Source organism: Colobus angolensis, unplaced genomic scaffold, assembly GCF_000951035.1.
Source record: "Colobus angolensis palliatus isolate OR3802 unplaced genomic scaffold, Cang.pa_1.0 Scaffold3, whole genome shotgun sequence".
NCBI lineage: Eukaryota > Metazoa > Chordata > Mammalia > Primates > Cercopithecidae > Colobus > Colobus angolensis.
In genome coordinates this window covers 26,774,449-26,794,760 of record NW_012116265.1, presented here as the reverse complement: position 1 = coordinate 26,794,760, position 20,312 = coordinate 26,774,449, and the positions used below count along the sequence as shown (strand labels likewise).

Sequence of the window (20,312 nt, the reverse complement as noted above, 5' to 3'; positions counted from 1 at the left end):
ACTGTGATTGCTTATCTTCATCTGTCCTTTGTTGACTGCCCCAAAAGATGTGATCAACTAATTCACACACAGATTCAGACTTGATATAATAGCCTTCTCAAGAGTGCTTTCATTTGTTTTAAAGTTTGAAAGAACAATGTATAACCTAAAGAAATACATCTCCACTAGCTTGACATGGCATACAGGGGAATCAAATTACTTAGGCAGCAGTTAATTTCACCTCTGTATGAAGGCCAGGTGGCCAACAGTAATTTCAGAAGGAACTTTTCTTCACTGGGTGTCTGTTGTACATAAACATTGTAGATAATTACAGCTCAAAGCTGGGCAGTGATCCTGTTTACTGAAGCCACAGATTGGAAAATGGCCATTCATTCATTCAACAAATAGTTGAGCTCCTACTATGTCCAGTGCTGGTTGTTTGAGGTTGTAAGAGGTGAGAAAATCAGACACGGTCCTTACCTTCCTGGAGTTTCCCATCTAGTGCAGGAGATATCTATTCATCAAATAATCATATTCATTTTTTTCTCTATATATTTAATATATATTTATAAGCCATCGCAAGTGCTATGAAGGAGATGTACAGAGGTGTTATAAAGGCATGAAACGGGGACCCACTTGGTCTTGGAGCTTGGGAAAAGCTTCTGAAAAAGGCAACATGTCCAATGCCTATCTGCCTCTCTTTGGATTAAGAGAGAGGTTTTCTGGATTACCATACTGTACACCTGGCAGTGAAAATCAGTCATTACAGGAATGTCCACTAAATAGTCACTTCCTTACTGATGGGGCCTAAAGCCACGGGACTGCATTCTTGCTTTCCTATTTCTTTTACAGCACCTAGGAGATTGGCTGAAGTCAGAAGCACTTCAGCTTGGAGACTATAGGTGGAATGCCGTGTTTCCAAGACTAGGAGAACACCACCTGTTCCCCATTCACCTAATAGAGTGGCCAAAGCTGGCCTCTATTCTGTAGCACAGAGCTTTCCATCCAGTGTGCTGTGGCAGCATGGGTGCTAGGGACACCAAAAGAATGATCGCCTCTGCCTTTGAGATGGTTAGTAGGTGACCAGAGCCCCAAGGCCAAGGGTCTCCTGTCAAAGCAGCCTTGTCTATTTTCTGCATACGCTGTACAAATACCATCTTTGTTTTCCAAGATGAAGTGGCTGGAAATTACTGCTTAGCAGATCCCTGGATGTGCCTTCTTTCTCAGAAAGTTCTTATAGTTCAAAATCTGTAACTATGGATCTATCTGATGGGTTGTTTCTGTTACCCCAGCCTGCCCAGCTGTCTTCCAAGGAGAATGCTCTGGTGTGGATTGCTGTGAATGAGGATGGTGTCAGCATCCTGGACCACAACACTATGGTATGAAAGGATGCAGGCTGCTCCCTGACCCCTCTTCTTCCTCAACATGGTCTTTCTTCTCCTCTGTGGACTCAAAAGCCTGAACCAAGTGACCATGGCTGCTCTACCCCCACTCCTGCCCAAGCACCACTGTCATCTAGTCTAGACAGTGCTTGTAGACATTCAAGATGGAGATCTCCAAATTATGACCACCTGGGAGTTCTCTTTTCCTGTGCCTAGAAGAAACAGGGGATGCTGGTTCCTAGCTCAGGGGACAGGTGGAAAGTTTCCCCAGAATTGACTGGTTCCTTTCCACAGCAAGTGCACGTCACTTACCCCTACTCTTCAGTGACAACCTTTGGTGGCTGCAGGGATGACTTCATGCTTGTGATTAGATCTATCCCAGACAAGACCTCTGGAAAAAGCCACATTGAGAAGTTGATCTTCCGGATGGCTGCTCCCAAGGTAGGTCTGACAGCTGCTAAAACGTTCTACTCTGGCCAGATGTGGTGGGCTTGGAGCTTACAAAGGAAACTGGGGTTATGCTAGTGCTCTACAAGGGCCCTGCCCAGATAAAATTGTTGGTCTTGTCTGTAATTAGTATTCCGAAGGTTCAGGTGGTATAGTATCTCAGTAGCAATGTTCAGCTAGTAGGTAAAGGGGCATATTCGGAGGGAACTAACTCTGGCCTAGCTACTATTACGCTCTTCACTTATTCTTTTTTATTCTCTCAAGCCCCGGCATCACGCAGTCCTCAGTTGGGTGTTTACGTGCTCTTCTCTTCCTTGCAGCAGGCCTCGAGGCAGGGCAGATTCCTCTTTAAGGTGCTCTCATGTTACCCCTAGGTTCTGCTGACTAGCTGAAAAGTGGGACAGTCCCACAGTGCTCCCTCTTCCTTGTTGTGGGGAAGACCGCAAAAAGACCTCTTTTGCTTTAGTGACTTTGTTCCTACTCAATACAGGAAGTGTTGACCAGCGAAAATAACAATTACAAAGGCTCAGGAACCTAAGTTCTCATTTCTTGTTCCTGACTCCCCTGTGATTAAGTGGAAACCCTGTTGTTCTCCACTTTTTAATCCTAAAGTTAGAGTTTGCCAAACCTACTCCTGCTTTAATACTACCCCTGCCAAAGGGGAAGATCTCCAGATCCCTTTCTTAAGAAGGCCCCTTCCCTGGTTGTAGAGCGAACCAGAGCAGAACACTGGGCCTCATTTTCTCAGAAAGGCACTGTGCATCTCAGAGGATCGCCAGACCAACAGGGGCCCACACCACTGGGCCTCTGAACCGCACAGTAATGGTTCTCTTTGGATATTTTCTCCCAGGTGGGTATTTTAAGAGATTAAATAAACTGAGGCCCCAGAACTCAGTGTAAGAGACTAGTAAGTGAGAAAGCCAGGATTCAAGCCAAGGCTAGTTCAATTCCTTCACATCTCTGACCTCCTCTTAGATTGCAGAAGCTACCTTCATCATGGCCAGCTATATGAACCATTGCTCTACAACTGTGAACCCACCCACCAACCCACCCGGAGCCTGCCAGCTGTGGGAACTGGATGGACAACAGTTCTTTTCTTCTGTTTCCTGTGCTACCAAGGGGCCAACGTTGCTGTGAATATTTCTCCTACCCGATTCTCCACCACCACTAGTGCCTCTGGATTTAGAGATATATATCCTAGGGTATGATACTACTGTGATGGGTCTAACAGCCCCCCACCACTGTTGTTCTGTGAAATGTGTATTTTAGTGTCTGTGAAGCCTTTATTCTCTAGGTGCCTTACAAGGTTTCAGGGCTCAACTTTTAAAAATCTAGACCCAGTGTTAAAACCACTTATTCCTTTTTTCATAAGAAGAATGACTCTGGATGCTACCCGATTCTAGACATAGACAGGGATGATCCACTGTTACTGAGGGCATCAGTGCCATAAGTTAAGGCTTTCTGCACTGATACTCGCAAGGAAGCGAATTTTCTTTTTGGTGGGGTGGGGGACACAGTCTCACTATGTGTACACAGTCTCACTATGTTGCCCAGGCTGGAGTGCAAAGGCATGATTTTGGCTCACTGCAACCTCTGCCTCCTGGGTTCAAGCAATTGTCCTGCCTCAGCCTCCTGAGTAGCTGGGATTACAGGTGTGTGCCACCATGCCCAGCTAATTTTTATATTTTTAGTAGAGATGGGGTTTCACCATGTTGGCCAGGCTGGTCTCAAACTCCTGACCTCAGGTGATCCACCCACCTTGGCCTCTCAAAGTGCTGGGATTACAGACATGAGCCAACACGCCCAGCCCGGAAGCTAATTTTTTAATATTGTATATGGTCTTATTTATACTTGAAGTTTTCTGAACGTCGCTAAACAGGATAGGACTAAAATTTCCAATTCTCCTACACTGTCAGAAGCCTAGAACTCACTAAACTGGGCTGCCTTGCCCAAATGGGAAAGGTGCTGGCAGAGCTGGAGAAAAAAGAATAGACTCACTTTTCCCCATTATTGGTATGTACGCATTGGTACAGCCCCTTCTGTGGCAGTCTTTGCAGGGTAACATGCTATCCCTGCTAAGATTCAAGCTGTTTCCCTCACACTGGACTGTAGACCAAACCCAGTACCACACAACATGCAAGCAAGGGCAGGGGGTAGGTCCAATCTGACCCCTCCCTGTCTCATTTTAACGACTGGACAGGGCTCGGTGAAGGCTGTGTTCACTATAATGGGCCATCATTTGTTTCCTTGTTCTTGTAAAAGACCAAGCAAATGCACTCTGCTTTTTGCTGCTGTAAGACTACCAAAAATGAGTCAGAAACACAGAAGACTATTTCAGGCATGTGGGCCTGGATATGCTCCTTAAGACTTCTGGCAAACTTCTGCTGGGAATTAGTTTGAGGGTGAGGGTACGTATGTGACACTTGCCCTAGCCTACGAGTAGCAGGTAAAAGAAAGTTTCTTGCATCCTTTGCCTTACTGATAATACCATAATCCCCCTCAATTCAGACCTTCTGATTGAGTGCAGAGGAGACTAGACAGTCTCCTCTAGACAGGGTGTAGACACACCCTCCCCTAACAAAAACAAAATGAAAGAGTTCATACACTGATTTTCCAACATCTAAGAAACTGAGTTTTGTTTCCTAGCTCTAAGGCAGCCTTACTATCTGTCAATAAAGTGCTGAAAACTGTATATTTACCAGTAGCACCCAAAACCAAGCCCTTAATCCCAACAATGTGTGTATATTGTGCATAGCAAAAACTGTGAGGCTGGAACTAGTTTATCTGAAGACCTCAGCTGCTGTAAGCTTCTCCTCTCTCACCCTGTAAACTGACAAGCATGAGGAAAAAAGGAACACATCCAAGTCTCTGCCTCTTTTAAATGTACTTGACTGTGCAAGGCAAGTAGTTTTACAGCCATTTCTGTTCACACCTTTCACCCCAGGATTTGGGGATCTAGCTGAGACATTTCTACCTCGAACAAGCCACATGTACCACAGGTTCCTGAATAATTCCTGCAGGGCTGGTGACAGACATAACAGCTCTGGTTTTATAATATCTTGGGTGTCTCTAAGGCCAATAAGAATAACATTATCTACCCAGAGAGTTTAAAAGAGAAGTAGGAGTCCGAAGGAAAGGTAAACAAGAATGGAGCTGTGTTCACACTGAATTTGGGGTCAATCTATTCCCCCACCCTCTCTCCTCCCCAACCCTTCAGGAATCCTCCTTTAGTTTATTAATTTTATACAGAAGAAACTGCCTTAGAAACAAAGGATTCAATAATTTGCTTATTTATTCTTTGTTAACATGAGAGTCCCGTGTCTGAAAACCAAAGTCAAATTTCTGTGTGGCCTTTTGTCTCATCCCTCTTGGCAAAAGTAGCTTTTGAACTGATTTTTAAAAATTGCTAAGTAACAGAAAAGTATTAATGTGCTTGACACCATGACTGAAATACCATGATCTTGTTTGTCAATAAAAAGCAGCTATCTGTGAACCAGGTAAGTGTGTGTTTTGGAAGAAGATCTGTTTATTAAGAGTAAATAAGCCCTGTACAGAACACAGGCGCTAGGTTGACAGACTCACCTTTTGTAGGACATTTCTTCCTGCTAACCAGTACGTGGAGGGCTTGTTTTTTTTGTAACTTTACACAAGGGGTAATATTGGAAAATACACCTTTCTCAAGACATCTGACGTCAGTTTCCCATTGTTTTGCTTCACAATCATCAACAAAGTAAACCTGAACATGGTTAGCAATTTCACAAAGTGTTCTTTGCTGACATTACTTCTGACATACTGTGTCAAAATTCTTAAGGTCTCCCCTCCTTTGGTAAAGTAGGCAAAACCTTACAAGGAAAACACTACAGTACATGGAAATACACTGAGTTAGATTTCCAGTCACCTGCTCTATGGCTCTGAGATGCACTACACCGATAATGGTTCCTAGGACTGTGTCCACCTGATGGTTTCGAGTACAGAAAACCAGCCCCTATGGTTTAAGAGTCATCTCCCATGGAAGACAATGCTGGCCTTCTGAACGCTGGGGCTCATGGGCTTGTTGATGTGGCTTTCTGGTGTGCCAGGATCTCCTGGCAGCTCCTGTATACTTCAATCAAGCAGTCCAGCCGGGGCTTAGCACTCTGAATTCCAAAGGGGAGAAATGCAGAGTCAAAGTGAACATAAGGGAGTACAGTGGAGATGCATCAACTTGCAACTTTTTTTTGAGACAGAGTTTCGCTCTGTTGCCCAGGCTGGAGTGCAGTGGTACAATCTCGGCTCACTGCAACCTCTGCCTCCCAGGTTCAAGCAGTTCTCCTGCTTCAGCCTCCTGAGTAGCTGGGATTACAGGTGCTCGCCACCACATCCAGTGGCACAATCTCGGCTCACTGCAACCTCTGCGTCCTGGGTTCAAATGATTCTTGTGTCTCAGCCTCCCGAGTAGCTGGGAATACAGGCACGAACCACCATGCCCAGCTAATTTTTGTATTTTTAATAGAGACAGGGTTTCACCATGTTGGCCAGGCTGCTCTTAAACTCCTGGCCTTAAGTGATCCGCCCACCTCGGCCTCCCAAAGTGCTGGGATTACAGGCTTGAGCCACGGTGCTGGGCCCACATGCAACTTCAATCTCTCACCCACATCAAGGGGTATAAATGGCACAGCAGTGAGCTCAAGGAGTTAAGTTTAGGCCTCAGCACACCTTGCTGGGAAGAGTCCCAGCTAGGCTCACAGCCCAGCTTGTGAATTGTGTGAGGTGGGAGATCAAATGATAGCTTTTTAATCTAAGTTTCATGAACTCCATCTCTAAGAGTAAGCAAAGGAAAAACAAAATGGACCCTTGAGAAATGTCACACGTTGTAAAATAGCCCTCAAAGAAGGGCAGTTTAATATGTAAATATTGAAAAATGTTTTGTACAATGAAATGTAATAACCAAAAGAAAAACCACAGAATGGGAAAAATATATGTGAAAGTATATTTAATAGAAGTATACTACCTAAAATACATAAAGACTGTTAAAAATACATAAAAACAGGTACAAATACATAATATTCAGATTCTTCTTGACTAATAGAGAAGACAGGTAGTTTAAAATAAGAGGAAATACTGATAGGTAATACAAGGAAGTATGAAAAGCCTATCATTTAAAGAGATACAAATTTACCTATTTAAAATGCCTTTACCTACATATTAAGCTAAAAAAGCTAAATCCACTATTAGCCAGGATGGTAGAAAAAGAAGTACAAAAGCCCCAAAGTATGGTAATGTTGTCCAATCTCTGGAGCCCCATCTTAAACACTAAAAATCTATAAAACTATTCATAAGCTTTAATAAAATAATTTTTAATTATAATGCAAAATAATATTTTAGCTTAGCTATCTTAAATCCTTTGTGAAAAAGGTCAGTGAGGCAGGGTTAACTGCATACATAAATACGTGCATAAATACCTACCTCTAAAATAATTTACTTTGTAATTTATTATGTTTGTATAATTTATTATGTTTGTATAATTTTTGTCTTGTTTTTTGAGTGGATCTCTGTCACCCAGGCTGAGTATAGTGGCATGATCACAGCTCACTGCAGCCTTGACCTCCTGGGCTCAAGCAATCCTCCCACCTCAGCTTCCTGAGTAGCTGGGACCACAGATGTGCGCCACCACGCTCAGCTAATTTTGGTATTTTTTGTAGAGATGGGGGTTTTACCATGTTGCCCAGGCTGGTCTCGAACTCCTGAGCTCAAGCGATCTGCCTTCCTCAGCCTCCCAAAGTGTTGGGATTACAGGCGTGAGCCACTGCACCAGCTGATAAGTGGTTTTTTTTTGCAAGAGCAAAACAAAAAACTCCAGGCAGGATTTTAAAAGGTGGCAAGAATGGCTAAATAAACTGACATTTCAATATATTATACAATATAGTTATTTAAAATAATAAATATAATGGCCTTTGTAGGACACATACATATTATTTCAAAGCAAGACACACAATAGCGTACAATGTGAGATCAATGACCTCTATCTAAAAAACTGTACATTAGTAGACTGACAGAATCAAAGTAGATGAATAGTGATTTGTAGGCAGAGGTTGCTATATATTTGATTGTGCTCTTTAAAATGTGCATGAGGCAAGGTGTGCTGGCTCATGTTTGTAATCCCTACACTTTGGGAGGCTGAGGCAGGAGAATTGCTTGAACTCAGGAGTTGAAGATCAGCCTAGGCAACATGGCAAGACCTCATTTCTACTAAAAAGAAAAAAAAAAGTTAGCCAGGCATGGTGGTGCACACCTGTAGTCCCAAGTACTCAGGAGACTGAGGCAGGAGGATTTCTTGAGCCTAGGAGGCAGGGGCTGCAATGAGTGACCATCACACCACTGCACTCCAGCCTAGGTGACAAAGTGAGACTCTGTCTCATAAAATAAAATAAAATAATAAAATATGCATGAATAATATTTTTTTTTTTTATTATACTTTAAGTTCTAGGGTACATGTGCATAACGTGCAGGTTTGTTACATATGTATACTTGTGCCATGTTGGTGTGCTGCACATGAATAATATTTTTAAGAACTATATTTGCCTCAGAGAGGAACTTCTCAAATAACTGAAATCCTAATTATCACTCAAAACAGCTGTCAGGTGTCTTCCAATACTCTGAAAAAAGGAATTTACATTCCTACTGAAAAGGCTGAGGATTAATTGGAGAACAGTAAAAGTGTTCTATGCTCACCTGGAAGACGGGTACTACTTGGGATATCCCATGTGGTTCCACTGGATCCTTCAATAAGATACAGAGGTAGTAAATCACTTTCTGCTGTAAGAAAATAAATCAAATAGCAAACTCTAAGTGAAACTCATTTTGCATTCTTTTTTTCTTTTTCTTTTTCTTTTTTTGAGACAGAATCTCACTCTGTCGCCCAGGCTGGAGTACAGTGGCACTGTCTTGGCTCACTGCAACCTCCACCTCCCAGGTTCAAGCAATTCTCCTGCCTCGGCCTCCCAAGTAGCTGGGATTACAGGTGCTTGCCACCATGCCTGGCTAATTTTTTGTATTCTCCGTAGAGACAGGGTTTCACCATGTTGGCCAGGCTGGTCTGGAACTCCCGACCTCAGGTGATCTGCCCGCCTTGGCCTCCCAAAGTGCTGGGATTACAGGCGTGAGCCACTGCGCCTGGCCACATTCTTTTTTTCTAAGGGAAGGCTCAATGCTTTTTCACAAATGGTTAAGTAGTAGAACACTTGATAGCTTTTGAAGTGGAAGAAAAGTATATTCTCGTTCTTTAAATGAAAAAAGACAGGGCCAGGCGTAGCGGCTCAAACCTGTAAATTGAACACTTGGGGAGGCCACAGCAGGAGGAGGGCTTGAGCCCAGGAATTCAAGACCAGCCTAGGCAACATAGTAAGACTCCATCTCTACAAAAAATAGAAAAAACGAGCTAAGCATGGTGGTGCGTGCCTGTAGTCCCAGCCACTCAGGAGGCTGAGGTGGGAGGATGGCTTGAGCCTGGGAAGTTGAGGCTGCAGTGAGCTGTGATTAAGCCACTACACTCCAGCCTGGGTAACAGACAGCGTCTCACAAAAAAAGAAAAAAGAAAGAAAGAGAAGGAAAAAATGCCAGTGATAATTTTGGAGTTGGTCTTGAAGATAAAGTTGAAATGCTAATTCTCTATCCATGAAAACCTGCTGCATCTCTTTAAAAATAAGGAGATTTACCTTTTACATATAAGTCTCACTTTTATGGTTTAGACATGCCAGCCAAAAAGAAAACTCTAGTACTATAAGTACTAGAGTAGAGGATCCTCATGTTTAATTCTGTGACATCAAGTACTTTAGGTATTAAGGCTCAGTATAGATCTGGGAACACCCCATGGGCTGGCTACCTCCTCCAGAGAGGACTGTAATACTACCTTTTAAATACTTACCATGTAAATAGCCTCATTGATGACAATATCCTTGACCTTGTCCATTTCTATGAAGGTAGTGCTTTCTTTGCCTGAAGCATAAGATGAAGTCATCTGAATGCCAAGGGAATCAATGATTAACAGAGTCTCCTGATCAATCTTCACAAAATGGAGATAACCAAGCAGACCTAAGAGGGTGATGAAGATGGCAGCAGAGAGGATCATGCTGTTCTGAAGAGAGAGCCAGATATAGGCAGTAAGATTACCAAGTGGTACCAGTCAACTCCAGGCAAAGAGGAAAAAAGCCTTTCTTCTCTTGTCAGATGAGGGGAACATGCATGGAGGAAAAGGAAATTGCTTTTATTTGGGTTCTGAGGTGCTATAAAAGTATACAGTGAAACAGATCCACACAACAAATGGATAGGTCTGGGGAAAACCTCCATCAGCAAAATGTCCACCATCATCACAGCAATCTCAGAAACTTTTTTTTCCAAAATTCCAAATTAAGGGCCCAAATCAACTGAATGCAGTAGCTTGCACCTGTAATTCCAGCTACTAGGGAGACTGAGGCAGGAGGATCACTTGAGCCCAGGAATTCAAGGCTGCAGTGAGCTATGATCATACAACTGCACTCTAGCTTGGGTACCAGAATAAGACACTGTATCTTTAAAAAAAGAAAGGACCCAGCCAGGTGTAGTGGCTCACGCCTGTAATCCTAGCACTTCTGGAGGCCAAGGCAGGCGGATCACAAGGTCAAGAGACTGAGACCATCCTGACCAACATGGTGAAACCCCATCTCAACTAAAATTACAAAAATTAGCTGGGTATGTGGCATGCACCTCTAGTCCCAGCTACTCCGGAGGCTGAGGCAGCAGAATTACTTGAACCAGGGAGGTGGAGGTTGCAGTGAGCCGAGATCGCACCACTGCACTCCAGCCTGATGACAGAATGAGACGTCTCAAAAAAAAAAAAAGGACCCCAAATCTTTTCCTTTCACACTCCCTCAGCAGAATACAGGAGGGAGCTATGTCCTGATAAACCCATGAAAATGCATTTAATATTGAGTTCTAGCACTCAAATGAAAAATTAAAATTAAAAAATGTACTTAATACACCTATCAAGCATCAGAGCTTAGCCTAGCCTATGTTAAACATGCTCAGAATACTTACATTATCCTACAGTTGGGCAAATCCTGTAACACAAAACCTGATTTTATAGTAATGTGTGGAAAATCTCACCTAATTTATTCGATGCTATACTTTAAAGTGAAAAACAATGTTTGTATGGGTACTTGAAGAACCGTGTGTATTGTTTCTGCATCATCCTAAAGTCAAAAAATCCTAAGTCAAACCATCATAAGTTGGGAACCATCTGTGTATACAGTGCAAAACCATAGACTGAACAATTATAAAGTGCTTAGCACAGTGTAGCAGATACTACGGCTTGCCTAATAAACAGCCACCCACCAGCCCCAGTTGAACTGTGAGTGAATCATGATTGGTTCCCACCCCTTCTGCCAATGACTGGTTTAAAAATGGGCATGTGACACAACTCTGGCCAATGAGATGTGAGGGGAGATCTGCTGGAGGGGCTTCCGGAAAACATGAATTCATCTTTAAAACTCCACAGAAGAGATGTTCCCTTCATCATGAGGTTTAGATACCTGGAACTACTACAGCCTCTACCAGACCCAGTGGAGAGCTAGTAGAGGACAACTAGAGGACGCTAAGGGTGGAAGTGCAGTTTCTGCACTTGGAGGACCAGGTGGAGGACAAGTAGGGCACACTAAGTGGGTCAGCAGTAAGATGACAAGAGCCAGAATCAAATGAGTCTCTATATGAACTCTGGAGCCCTCCTACCTTATGACTTCTTGTTAACAGAAAAGGTCCTGATCTCTTAAGGCTATTTTATTTGTTCTGTGTTACTTACAGTTGACTAAGTGATGTGTTAAGGACTCAAAAAATGGTATATATTATTTATTCCCTTGATTCTAAGGCAAATGTACAATCTTTAACATTTCTGAAGTTAAAATGTGTTGTCCTATTGGTGTGTGTTTCTTTCATGTGGGATTGTTTTCTTTTTTCCCAGAAGCTTGCATTCATTCATTCATTCAAGACCGAGTTTCGCTCATGTTTCCCTGACTGGAGTGCAGTGGTGTGATCTTGGCTCATTGCAACCTCTACCTCTCGGGTTCACGCGATTCTCCAGCCTCAGCCTCCCTAGTAACTGGGATTACAGGCACCTGCCACCACGCCCAGCTAATTTTTTTTTGTATTTTTAGAAGAGATGGGGTTTCACTATGTTGGCCCGGCTGGTCTCGAACTCCTGACCTCAGGTGATCCACCCGCCTCAACCTCCCAAAGTGCTGGGATTACAGGCGTGAGCCATTGTGCCCGGCAAAACTATGATTTAGAAGGCTGGCACGGGAAAAAAAATATTGATGACCTAGAATCAAAGAAATTTTGTAGTTTTGGACTGCATTCCTTGAGGGCAGGAAGTGTCATTATTATTTGGACTGACAAGACACTCTCCTTTATTTACCTCTAGTCAGGTTCCTCTAAGCTTTCTAGGCCCTGACCTTGACATCTCTGTTGGGCCTGCACTACCCACCCAGCTGTAGCAAGAATCTTGCTGAATCAGTTTAGAAAGAACTCCCACCCTTGGTATTTGATCAGCCTGGGCTGCCTTCAGCAAGAATCCTGTCAAGTCAATTTAGCCAGAATCCCATCTTGCCCCTGATGTTTCCTTTGGGTAATTTTCTATCCACTGACTCCCACCCTGCTCCTTGGCTATAAATCTCCAGTTTTCCATGCTGTATTCGGAACTGAGGAAATTCGGAATTCTATACTGAAGTCTCTTTTCCCCTACTGTAGTAGTTCCTGAATAAAACCTGGTTTTTTACCACTTCAACCACTCACTAGCTCTGGTTTTCTTTATGGTCTCATTCTACCTCTTTATACTTAAACCATAGTGTTAGATCAGGGATCTGCAAATTATCTGGGCCTGTGGTCTGGTTTTATCTGGCCCATCTCAAGCAAAGAATGATTTTTAAGTTTTCACAGGGTTGTAGAAAGAAAGAAAAGAATATTATGAGACAGACCCCACAGAACCTGCTATATTTACTATCTAGTCTTTTAATGAAAATGTTTGGGCCAGGCATTGTGGCTCACGCCTATAATCCCAACACTCTGGGAGGCCAAAGCTGGGGGATCGCTTGAGGCCAGAAGTTCAAGACCAGCCTGGGCAACCTAGTGAGACCCTGTCTCTACAAAAAATACAAAAATTACCCAGGTGTGGTGGCACATGTCTGTAGTCCTAGCTACTCAGGACGCTGAGATAAGAGGATCACTTGAGTCCAGGAAACTGAGGCTGCAGTGAGGGGTATTCGTACCACTACACTCCAGCTTGAGCAACAGAATGAGAACCTGTCTCAAAAAAAGGAAAGAAAGAAAAAGTTTGCTTATCTCTGTGCTAGATAATTATTTGTTGATTGATGAATGGAGGATTCAGTACTGGGTCTCTGATGATCCAGAAAGATCTAATTTTGAGTTAATTAATTGTACTGAATAAGCATTATGAAGAATGGAGAGGAATACAATTCAGCCCTGACCCTTATAGATTTATTAGCCTACAGAAATAAATCACAGAAATAATAAATCACAGAAATAATACACAGAAAATATTCTGGAGGATACTCTGATACTGACTATAAGTGCCAAAGGAAAAGTTAAAAAAAAAAAAAAAGAAAGAAAGAAAAAGAAAAAGACATTAAAGCACACAAGAATATATCCCATCACATCCAAGGAACTAGGATTTAATTGGTACAGGGGAGGTGGTGGTAAGTGACCAATATAATTAGTTGAAAGGGAAGGGGGAAGAACATTCCAGGTTGGAATAAGCAAGGGAACAACCTGGAACTTTAATAGAACTTTGAACTTAAAAACAAGAAGGAATGAAGGGATGAAGAACAGTAAATCCTTAGGGATTTGATCATGTCAGCTTTCCAATAAGAGCAATCCATGCCCTACTATCTGCATTTTTTTCAACTTCATTTTACTGTGTAGAATGGAAACAATTCAATATTCATTTGGGTTGGGGTTAAGCTGTATGTTTGAATGAATTCCTTCAATCAGATTTCTTCTCATTCCAGATATTCATTACTCTCATAAGCAGTTTTGAATAGGAAAGGTAAGAAATTTTGGCACACAGAGCCCTTAGAAAGTGTTGCAGTAGAGTTTAAAGGAAGATGCGGTCACTGAGTCCTGGGGTACTTGATGGGGGTAAGCAGAGTATACCAGGATGAGAAAGATAAGTACAGAAGGGACCTGGCACAAAAGCAGATTTTTGTTTTTAAATTTTGCCTAAGATCAGCTATACAATGCTATAAAGGAAAATAAAGGGTCTCAGAGTCAGAAAGCCCTGGGTTTGAAGCCCAGATCTGCCATTTACTGCTTTGAGACTTTGGATAAGTCACCCCTCTTTGTGAGCTTTAGTTTTCTTCATTCTAGGGCTAAAGTAAGGAATTCAGTAACGCATCTGGCACTCAGTGGGCATTTAATAAATATCTATTTCCTCCTCCTCACATGACCACACACATAGGCTATAACAACTCAGGCTAGGCCCGGCACGGTGGCTCACACCTGTAATCCCAGCACTTTGGGAGGCCAAGGCGGGAGGATCACAAGGTCAGGAGATCAAGACCATCCTGGCTAACACAGTGAAACCCTGGCTAACACAGTGAAACCCCGTCTCTACTGAAAATACAAAAAAATTAGCTGGGCGCGGTGGCGGGCGCCTGTAGTCCCAGCTATTCAGGAGGCTGAGGCAGGAGAATGGCGTGAACCCAGGAGGCAGAGCTTGCAGTGAACCGAAATCGCACTACTGCACTCCAGCCTGGGCAACAAAGCGAGACTCTCTCTCAAAAAAAAAAAAAAAAAAAAAAACTCAGGCTAGTACTAAAATTCAACTATACTGTAAATTAAATTTTAGGGGGGCTATCAACTTAATCATCATTTTAACGGACTTACGAATAAACTTTTTTCTTCTTCTTTTTTTTTTTTTGAGACAGAGTCTCCCTCTGTTGCCCAGGTGGAATGCAGTGGCGTGATCTCGGCTCACTGCTACCTCCGCCTACCGGATTCAAGCAATTCTCCCGCCTCAGCCTCCCGAGTAGCTGGCACTACAAGCGTGAGCCACCACGCCCAGCTAATTTTTGTATTTTTCGTAAAGACGTGGTTTCACCATGTTGGCCAGGCTGGTATTGAACTCCTGACCTCAAGTGATCCGCCTGCCTCAGCCTCCCAAAGTGCTGGGATTACAGGCGTGAGGTACAGCCCTTTGTCTGAACAAACATACAGTTTAGATACAGTTAGATATAGTTTCTTACAATTAGGGCAGTCTTAATTCGGCATATTTCTATGCTAAATTACCATGCTCTGAAACATGCTTTGACAGCAAAAAAGCTAATGGATGCAGTAATAGAAGCAATATCCAAGTTACAGAAATAAATAGCCCTGCTGTACTTAGCTCTGATTAGATCAATTCTGGGATAATACATTCAATTCAGGCACTACATGTGAAACTAGAACTCATCCTGAAAAGGGCAATTGGGATAATTCTTTTTATTTGAGAGCTGTCACAAAGTTACTGCATTTAACCCTCACAATATCATGAAGCTGGTATGGCAGGCATGAATTCTATTTTAGAGATGTAGAAAATTGAGGCTCAAAGAAAACAGGAATGAATCTGGAAATTGAGCACAGATACCACACACGTCCAAAATTTCATAATCCTTTAGAAAGTACTTGAAATTGGGGAAGGGTTTGGGAGGACAGAGGGTTAAAAAACTGCCTTGAAAAACAGAGATTAGGAAGAACTCTAACACTATCTATACACACGGATACACACACACACTTGTGGAGGCAAAGACAGTTTGTGGAAGTCTACATAAAGTATTGTTAGCAGTACTACTTTTGAGGAGCAGAAGTGATGGACAAGGAAGACCCACTTAGGGTTCCCTGAACTCTTGGAATTAAATTACTGCGCGCCTATACTACATAGAACACATGGAAGTTAACGTTTTATACCGTCGTGCAAGAACTAGATGTATGCTGAGTGAACCCACCGAGCAGAGCACAGCCACGGAGGGGGAAGGTACTGTCCAGGAGCACACACTTCACTAAACGTCATTTAAAGAGCTGTCCAGCAGCGGAATGTCGTCCCCAGAACCCGTGAGTTCCCGCCCTTCTGTTCTATCATTGTAGGAGGGGCCGAGCAGAGGTCTGGGCTCGACCAAAGACCCCAAAGACACTCCCAAAGCCGAACCCCCTCCTTCGAGCGCGGGGAGGGGCCGACTTGCCCTTACCTCGCAGAGGGTGAAGAGTCCGTAGGCCGCCAGCCACACCGTGCAGGTGACAGCGGTGAGCGAACGCAGCGAGAGCCGAGGGCAGCTGAGGCAGAATTCCCGGCAGGACGGGGAGTAGTAGCGGCGCTGCAGGGCCAGGCGGCCGCCGCAGATATCCGAAAAGCTCCGCTCATCCTCCATGACGCCCCCACTCGGCCGTCCGCACCGCACCGCGCGTCGCTCCACGGCGATCGCCGGCCCTAGGCGTCCAGCCCGCTCCAGACCCGCTTCCGGCAGCCGCGTCACCATGCCCCGCCCTAAGCCTGCGCAGCCTCAGTTGCGCGCCGAGAGCCCTGCGTGGGGCTGGTGACTGTGCGTTCGTGCGGGCCGGCCTTGACCCAGCTTCTGTGACTGTCTTCGAACAAAGCCCGTCGGGGGCAGTAGTTCAGCGGACAGATTAAAACCGTTTTTAGACCGGGCGCGTTGGCTCCCGTCTGTAGTCCAACACTTTGAGAGGCCAAGGTGGGAGGATCGCTTGAGCCTGGGAGGTCGAGGTTGCAGTGAGCCGAGATCATGCCCCTGCTCTCTAACCTGTGCGGCAGAGCAAGACCCAGTCTAAAAACAAGCAAATCAACAGTTTGTTTTTTGTTTTTGTTTTGAGATGGAATGGCGCTAACTGTGCTCACTGCAACCTCCGTCCCCCGGGTTCAAGCGATTATCCTGCCTCAGCCTTCTGAGTAGCTGGGATTACAGGCGTGCGCCATCACGCCCGGCTGATTTTTGGGTTTTTAGTAGAGACGGGGTTTCACCATGTTGGCCAGGTTGGTCTCGAACTCCCGACCTCAGGTGATCCGCCCGCCTCGGCCTCCCAAAGTGCTGAGATTACAGGCGTGAGCCCCCGCACCCAGCCCAAACCCACAGTTTTAATCATGCTTTTGCTTGGCAAGACGATTTCTCTAAACCGGAGTGAGACACAAGGAGAGTCCACCGGTATTCATTCCACTTTTTTCCTGTGCTGGGTAGTTTGAGGTGCTGAGGATGCAGCAGTGAACGATGTTGATGACAGTCTCTGCCCTCAAGTAGCTTCCTTTCTAGTAGGAGACAATATGGAAATAAGAAAGTATTGTTGGCAATACTATGCTGACTGGCAGGGATTGACTTTACATAGGGCAGTCATGGGAAGTCTCTAAGAGGACACTGGAGTTACAAGGGTGAGGAACCAGAAAGGACTGAAGGAGCTCTGGAGGAGGAATTTGCCAGAAAGGAAGACCAGGAAAGACAAAACCCTCGAAGTTGGAACAAACTTGGCTTAATGAAATAATCAAAAGGCCAGAAAGGTTGATTTGTGAGGAAAACAGTTGGAAATTGGGGAGGTAGATAGGGATCAGATCCAAGAGGGTCTTGTAGGGTCTGGTACGGAGTTTGGATTTCACTGCCTGGGAGTTCTCTCTCCCAAATGACTGCTTGGACCGTGGTAGACAGGCAAGACCTGGCTGGGAATTAAATAGGAGCGGGAGATGCAGATGGAATTGATAATAAAATTACTGAACTCGTGAGTAATAGTGGTGTATGGGTTCCATTCTTACTTCTGATGTGACCCAGGATTGGCTGTGTGGACTGTCAAAACACTGGTGATGGGCTGCGCGTAGTGGCTCATGACTGTAATCTCAGCACTTTGGGAGGCTGAGGAGGGCAGATCACTTGGGTCAGGAGTTCAAGATCAGCCTAGCCAACATGGTGAAACCCCATCTCTACTAAAAATACAAAAAAATTAGCTGGGCATGGTGGAGCGTCCCTCCCCTAACAAATGGAGATTACAGTTTGACATGAGATTTGGGTAGGCATACAGAGCCAAACCACATCACCCCTTTTACTATTGCATATATCATGCATTTTATAATTTAAAAAGTGGTATTTGCTTATTGTGGAAAATTTGAAAAATACAGAAAAGAAAAAAATGTAAACCACCCATATTTCCATCACTCAGATGTAAGTACTGTTAATGTTTTGGGGAAGTCTGTAGTCCTGGAGTTCTTAACTTGGGCTCCATGGATAGAATCAGTGTGTCATTTTTACTTTCATTAACTTCTAATTAAAATTTAACATTTCTTTTGATTATTAATATAGGCAACAAACTAGTATTAGAGCTTGTGATTTTTGTCACTGACAGAAATCACAGATATTTTCTTTTCACAATAATTGTTTCAAAATGTCATTTCTAGTCATTGTTACTTCAGAATTGCAGTAATTATTAAATGCATCACTAGCTATTATTATTTAATGTGTCAATAAAGAGAAACATCACTGTAACACGTTTTTAAAATATTTTGATAACCATATTTTAATATAGTTGATTTTCTTAGAAGTCCTATGTAGTTATACATTTTAAAGTATTATTATAATAAAGGGTCCATTCGTTTCACCAAACTTCCAGAGGGTCTACAATACGAAAGGTACCTGTACAGGCTAAGAAGTTTCTTTTCTTTTTCTTTCTTCCTTTTGTTTTTTTCTTTTTTTCTTTTTTTTTTTTTTTGAGACAAGGTCTTGCTCTGTCACCCAAAGTTGAGTGCTGCAGTGGTACAGTCACGGCTCACTACAGTCTCAACTTCCTGGGCTCAAGAGATCCTCCCATCTCAGTCCCCCAAGTATCTAGGGCTATAGGCACACTTTACCACATCAGGCTAATTTTTGCATATTTTGTAGAGATGGCATCTCACTATGTTTCCCAGGCTATTTTCAAACTTCTGGGCTCAGTTGATCCTTCGGTCTCAGCCTCCCAAAGAGTTGGGATTACAGGAATGAGTCACCATGCCCAGCAGGCCAAGAAGTTTCACAATTATAGAGTCATAGAAAGAAAAAGGCCAAATGTACTTAATTTTAAAAAAATATTCAATTATTAGGAATAAATACTGTGGTAATATAAGATCTCTAAAATTCTTTTTCTTTTTAGAGAGAGGGTCTTGCTCTGTTACTCAGGCTGGAGTGTAGTGGTATAATCGTAACTCATTGTAACCTTGAATGCCTGAGTTCAAGCATTCCTCTTGCCTTGACCTCCTAAAATGCTGGGATTGCAGGCATGAACCACTGTGCCCAGTCACTAAAATCCTTATTACTACTTTGTGGTTTTTTTTGTTTGTTTGTTTGTTTGAGATGGAGTTTTGCTCTTGTTGCCCAGGCTGGAGTGCAATGGCACAATCTCGGCTCACCACAACCTCCGCATCTCAGGTTCAAGCGATTCTCCTGCTGAGCTCAGCCTTCCAAGTAGCTGGGATTATAGGCATGCGCCACCATGCCCGGCTAATTTTCTGTTTTTAGTAGGGATGGGGTTTCTCCGTGTTGGTCTGGCTGGTCTCAAACTCCTGACCTCAGGTGATCTGCCCAGCTCGACTTCTCAAAGTGCTGGGATTACAGGCGTGAGCCACCGCGCCTGGCCCTTGGTTTTTGTTCTTTTGAGACAGTCTCGCTCTGTCGCCTAGGCTAGAGTGCAGTAGCACAATCTCTACTCACTCCAACCTCCACCTCCTGGGTTCAAGCCATTCTTGTGCCTCAGCCTCCCAAGTAGCTGGGATTACAGGCGCAAGGGTTTTAGCTTTCTTACTGGGATGGATAGGCAAAGGTATGTCTGTTCCACCTTTCAGAAGTGGAAGTCTCCTCATCTGTCCATTTAAGGAAATTTTTTTAATTGAGGTATATCCTCCAAGCAGTGAAACACAGTCTGTGACTTACTTTTCCATACTCTAATGGTGTCTTTTGATGAACAGAGGTTTTAATTTTCATAAAGTCCAATTTATCAATCTTGTCTTTTATGGCTAGTGTTGTACAATATTTTGTCTGGTTTAGGAAGCTTTGCCTGTCTTGCGGGCATGGTGGCTCATGACTGTAATCCCAGCACTTTGAGAGGCTGAGCAAGGAAGATCGTTTGAGCTCAGGAGTTTCAGACCATGCTGGGCAACATAGAGAGACTCTGACTTTACCAAAAAAAAAAAAAAAAAAGCTGCGCATGGTGGCACAGCTACTAGGTACTAGGGAGGCTCAGGCAGAAGGGTTGCTTGAGCCTAGGGGGTTGAGGCTGCAGTAAGCTATGATCAAGCCACTGCATTCCAGCCTGGGTGACAGAGTAAGAGCCTGTGTCAAAGAAGAAAAAAAAAAACAAAACTTTGCCTACATTTCCTAGAAGCGTAATTATTTTACCTTTCATATTTAAGCCAATGATCCATTTTGAACTAATTTTTGTTTGTAGAGGTTAAGGGTAATTTTTCTTCCCAGCATCATGTGTTGA

General features: G+C 43.6%; 2 protein-coding genes across 3 annotated transcripts in view; one reads left to right on the top strand and one right to left on the bottom strand.

Annotated features, from left to right (window-relative positions):
* PLEKHH1 (pleckstrin homology domain containing, family H (with MyTH4 domain) member 1) overlaps positions 1-5,306 on the top strand; it is a 56,370-nt gene extending 51,064 nt beyond the window's left edge. The window contains exons 27-32 of the mRNA XM_011949735.1: positions 1,272-1,358; positions 1,656-1,802; positions 2,073-2,161; positions 2,519-2,658; positions 2,784-3,345; positions 3,406-5,306. Of these exons, the coding sequence (XP_011805125.1) occupies positions 1,272-1,358; positions 1,656-1,802; positions 2,073-2,161; positions 2,519-2,658; positions 2,784-3,016 (696 nt within the window). The 3' untranslated portion in view covers positions 3,017-3,345; positions 3,406-5,306. The remainder of the gene's footprint in view (positions 1-1,271; positions 1,359-1,655; positions 1,803-2,072; positions 2,162-2,518; positions 2,659-2,783; positions 3,346-3,405) is intronic.
* PIGH (phosphatidylinositol glycan anchor biosynthesis, class H) lies at positions 5,090-17,119 on the bottom strand. 2 transcript variants are annotated; one of them, XM_011949736.1, is made up of 5 exons: positions 17,037-17,119; positions 16,055-16,624; positions 9,712-9,921; positions 8,520-8,603; positions 5,090-5,944 (listed from the first exon to the last, which is right to left on the bottom strand). In XM_011949736.1, exons 2-5 carry the CDS (start codon positions 16,340-16,342, stop codon positions 5,852-5,854), a joined length of 675 nt encoding a protein of 224 aa, XP_011805126.1. In that variant the 5' UTR covers positions 16,343-16,624; positions 17,037-17,119; the 3' UTR covers positions 5,090-5,851. The 2 variants fall into 2 exon arrangements, with proteins under 2 accessions (XP_011805126.1, XP_011805127.1); XM_011949737.1 differs by lacking the exon at positions 17,037-17,119 and having other exon boundaries at positions 9,712-9,916; positions 16,055-16,318.
* Positions 17,120-20,312: the final 3,193 nt, after the last annotated feature.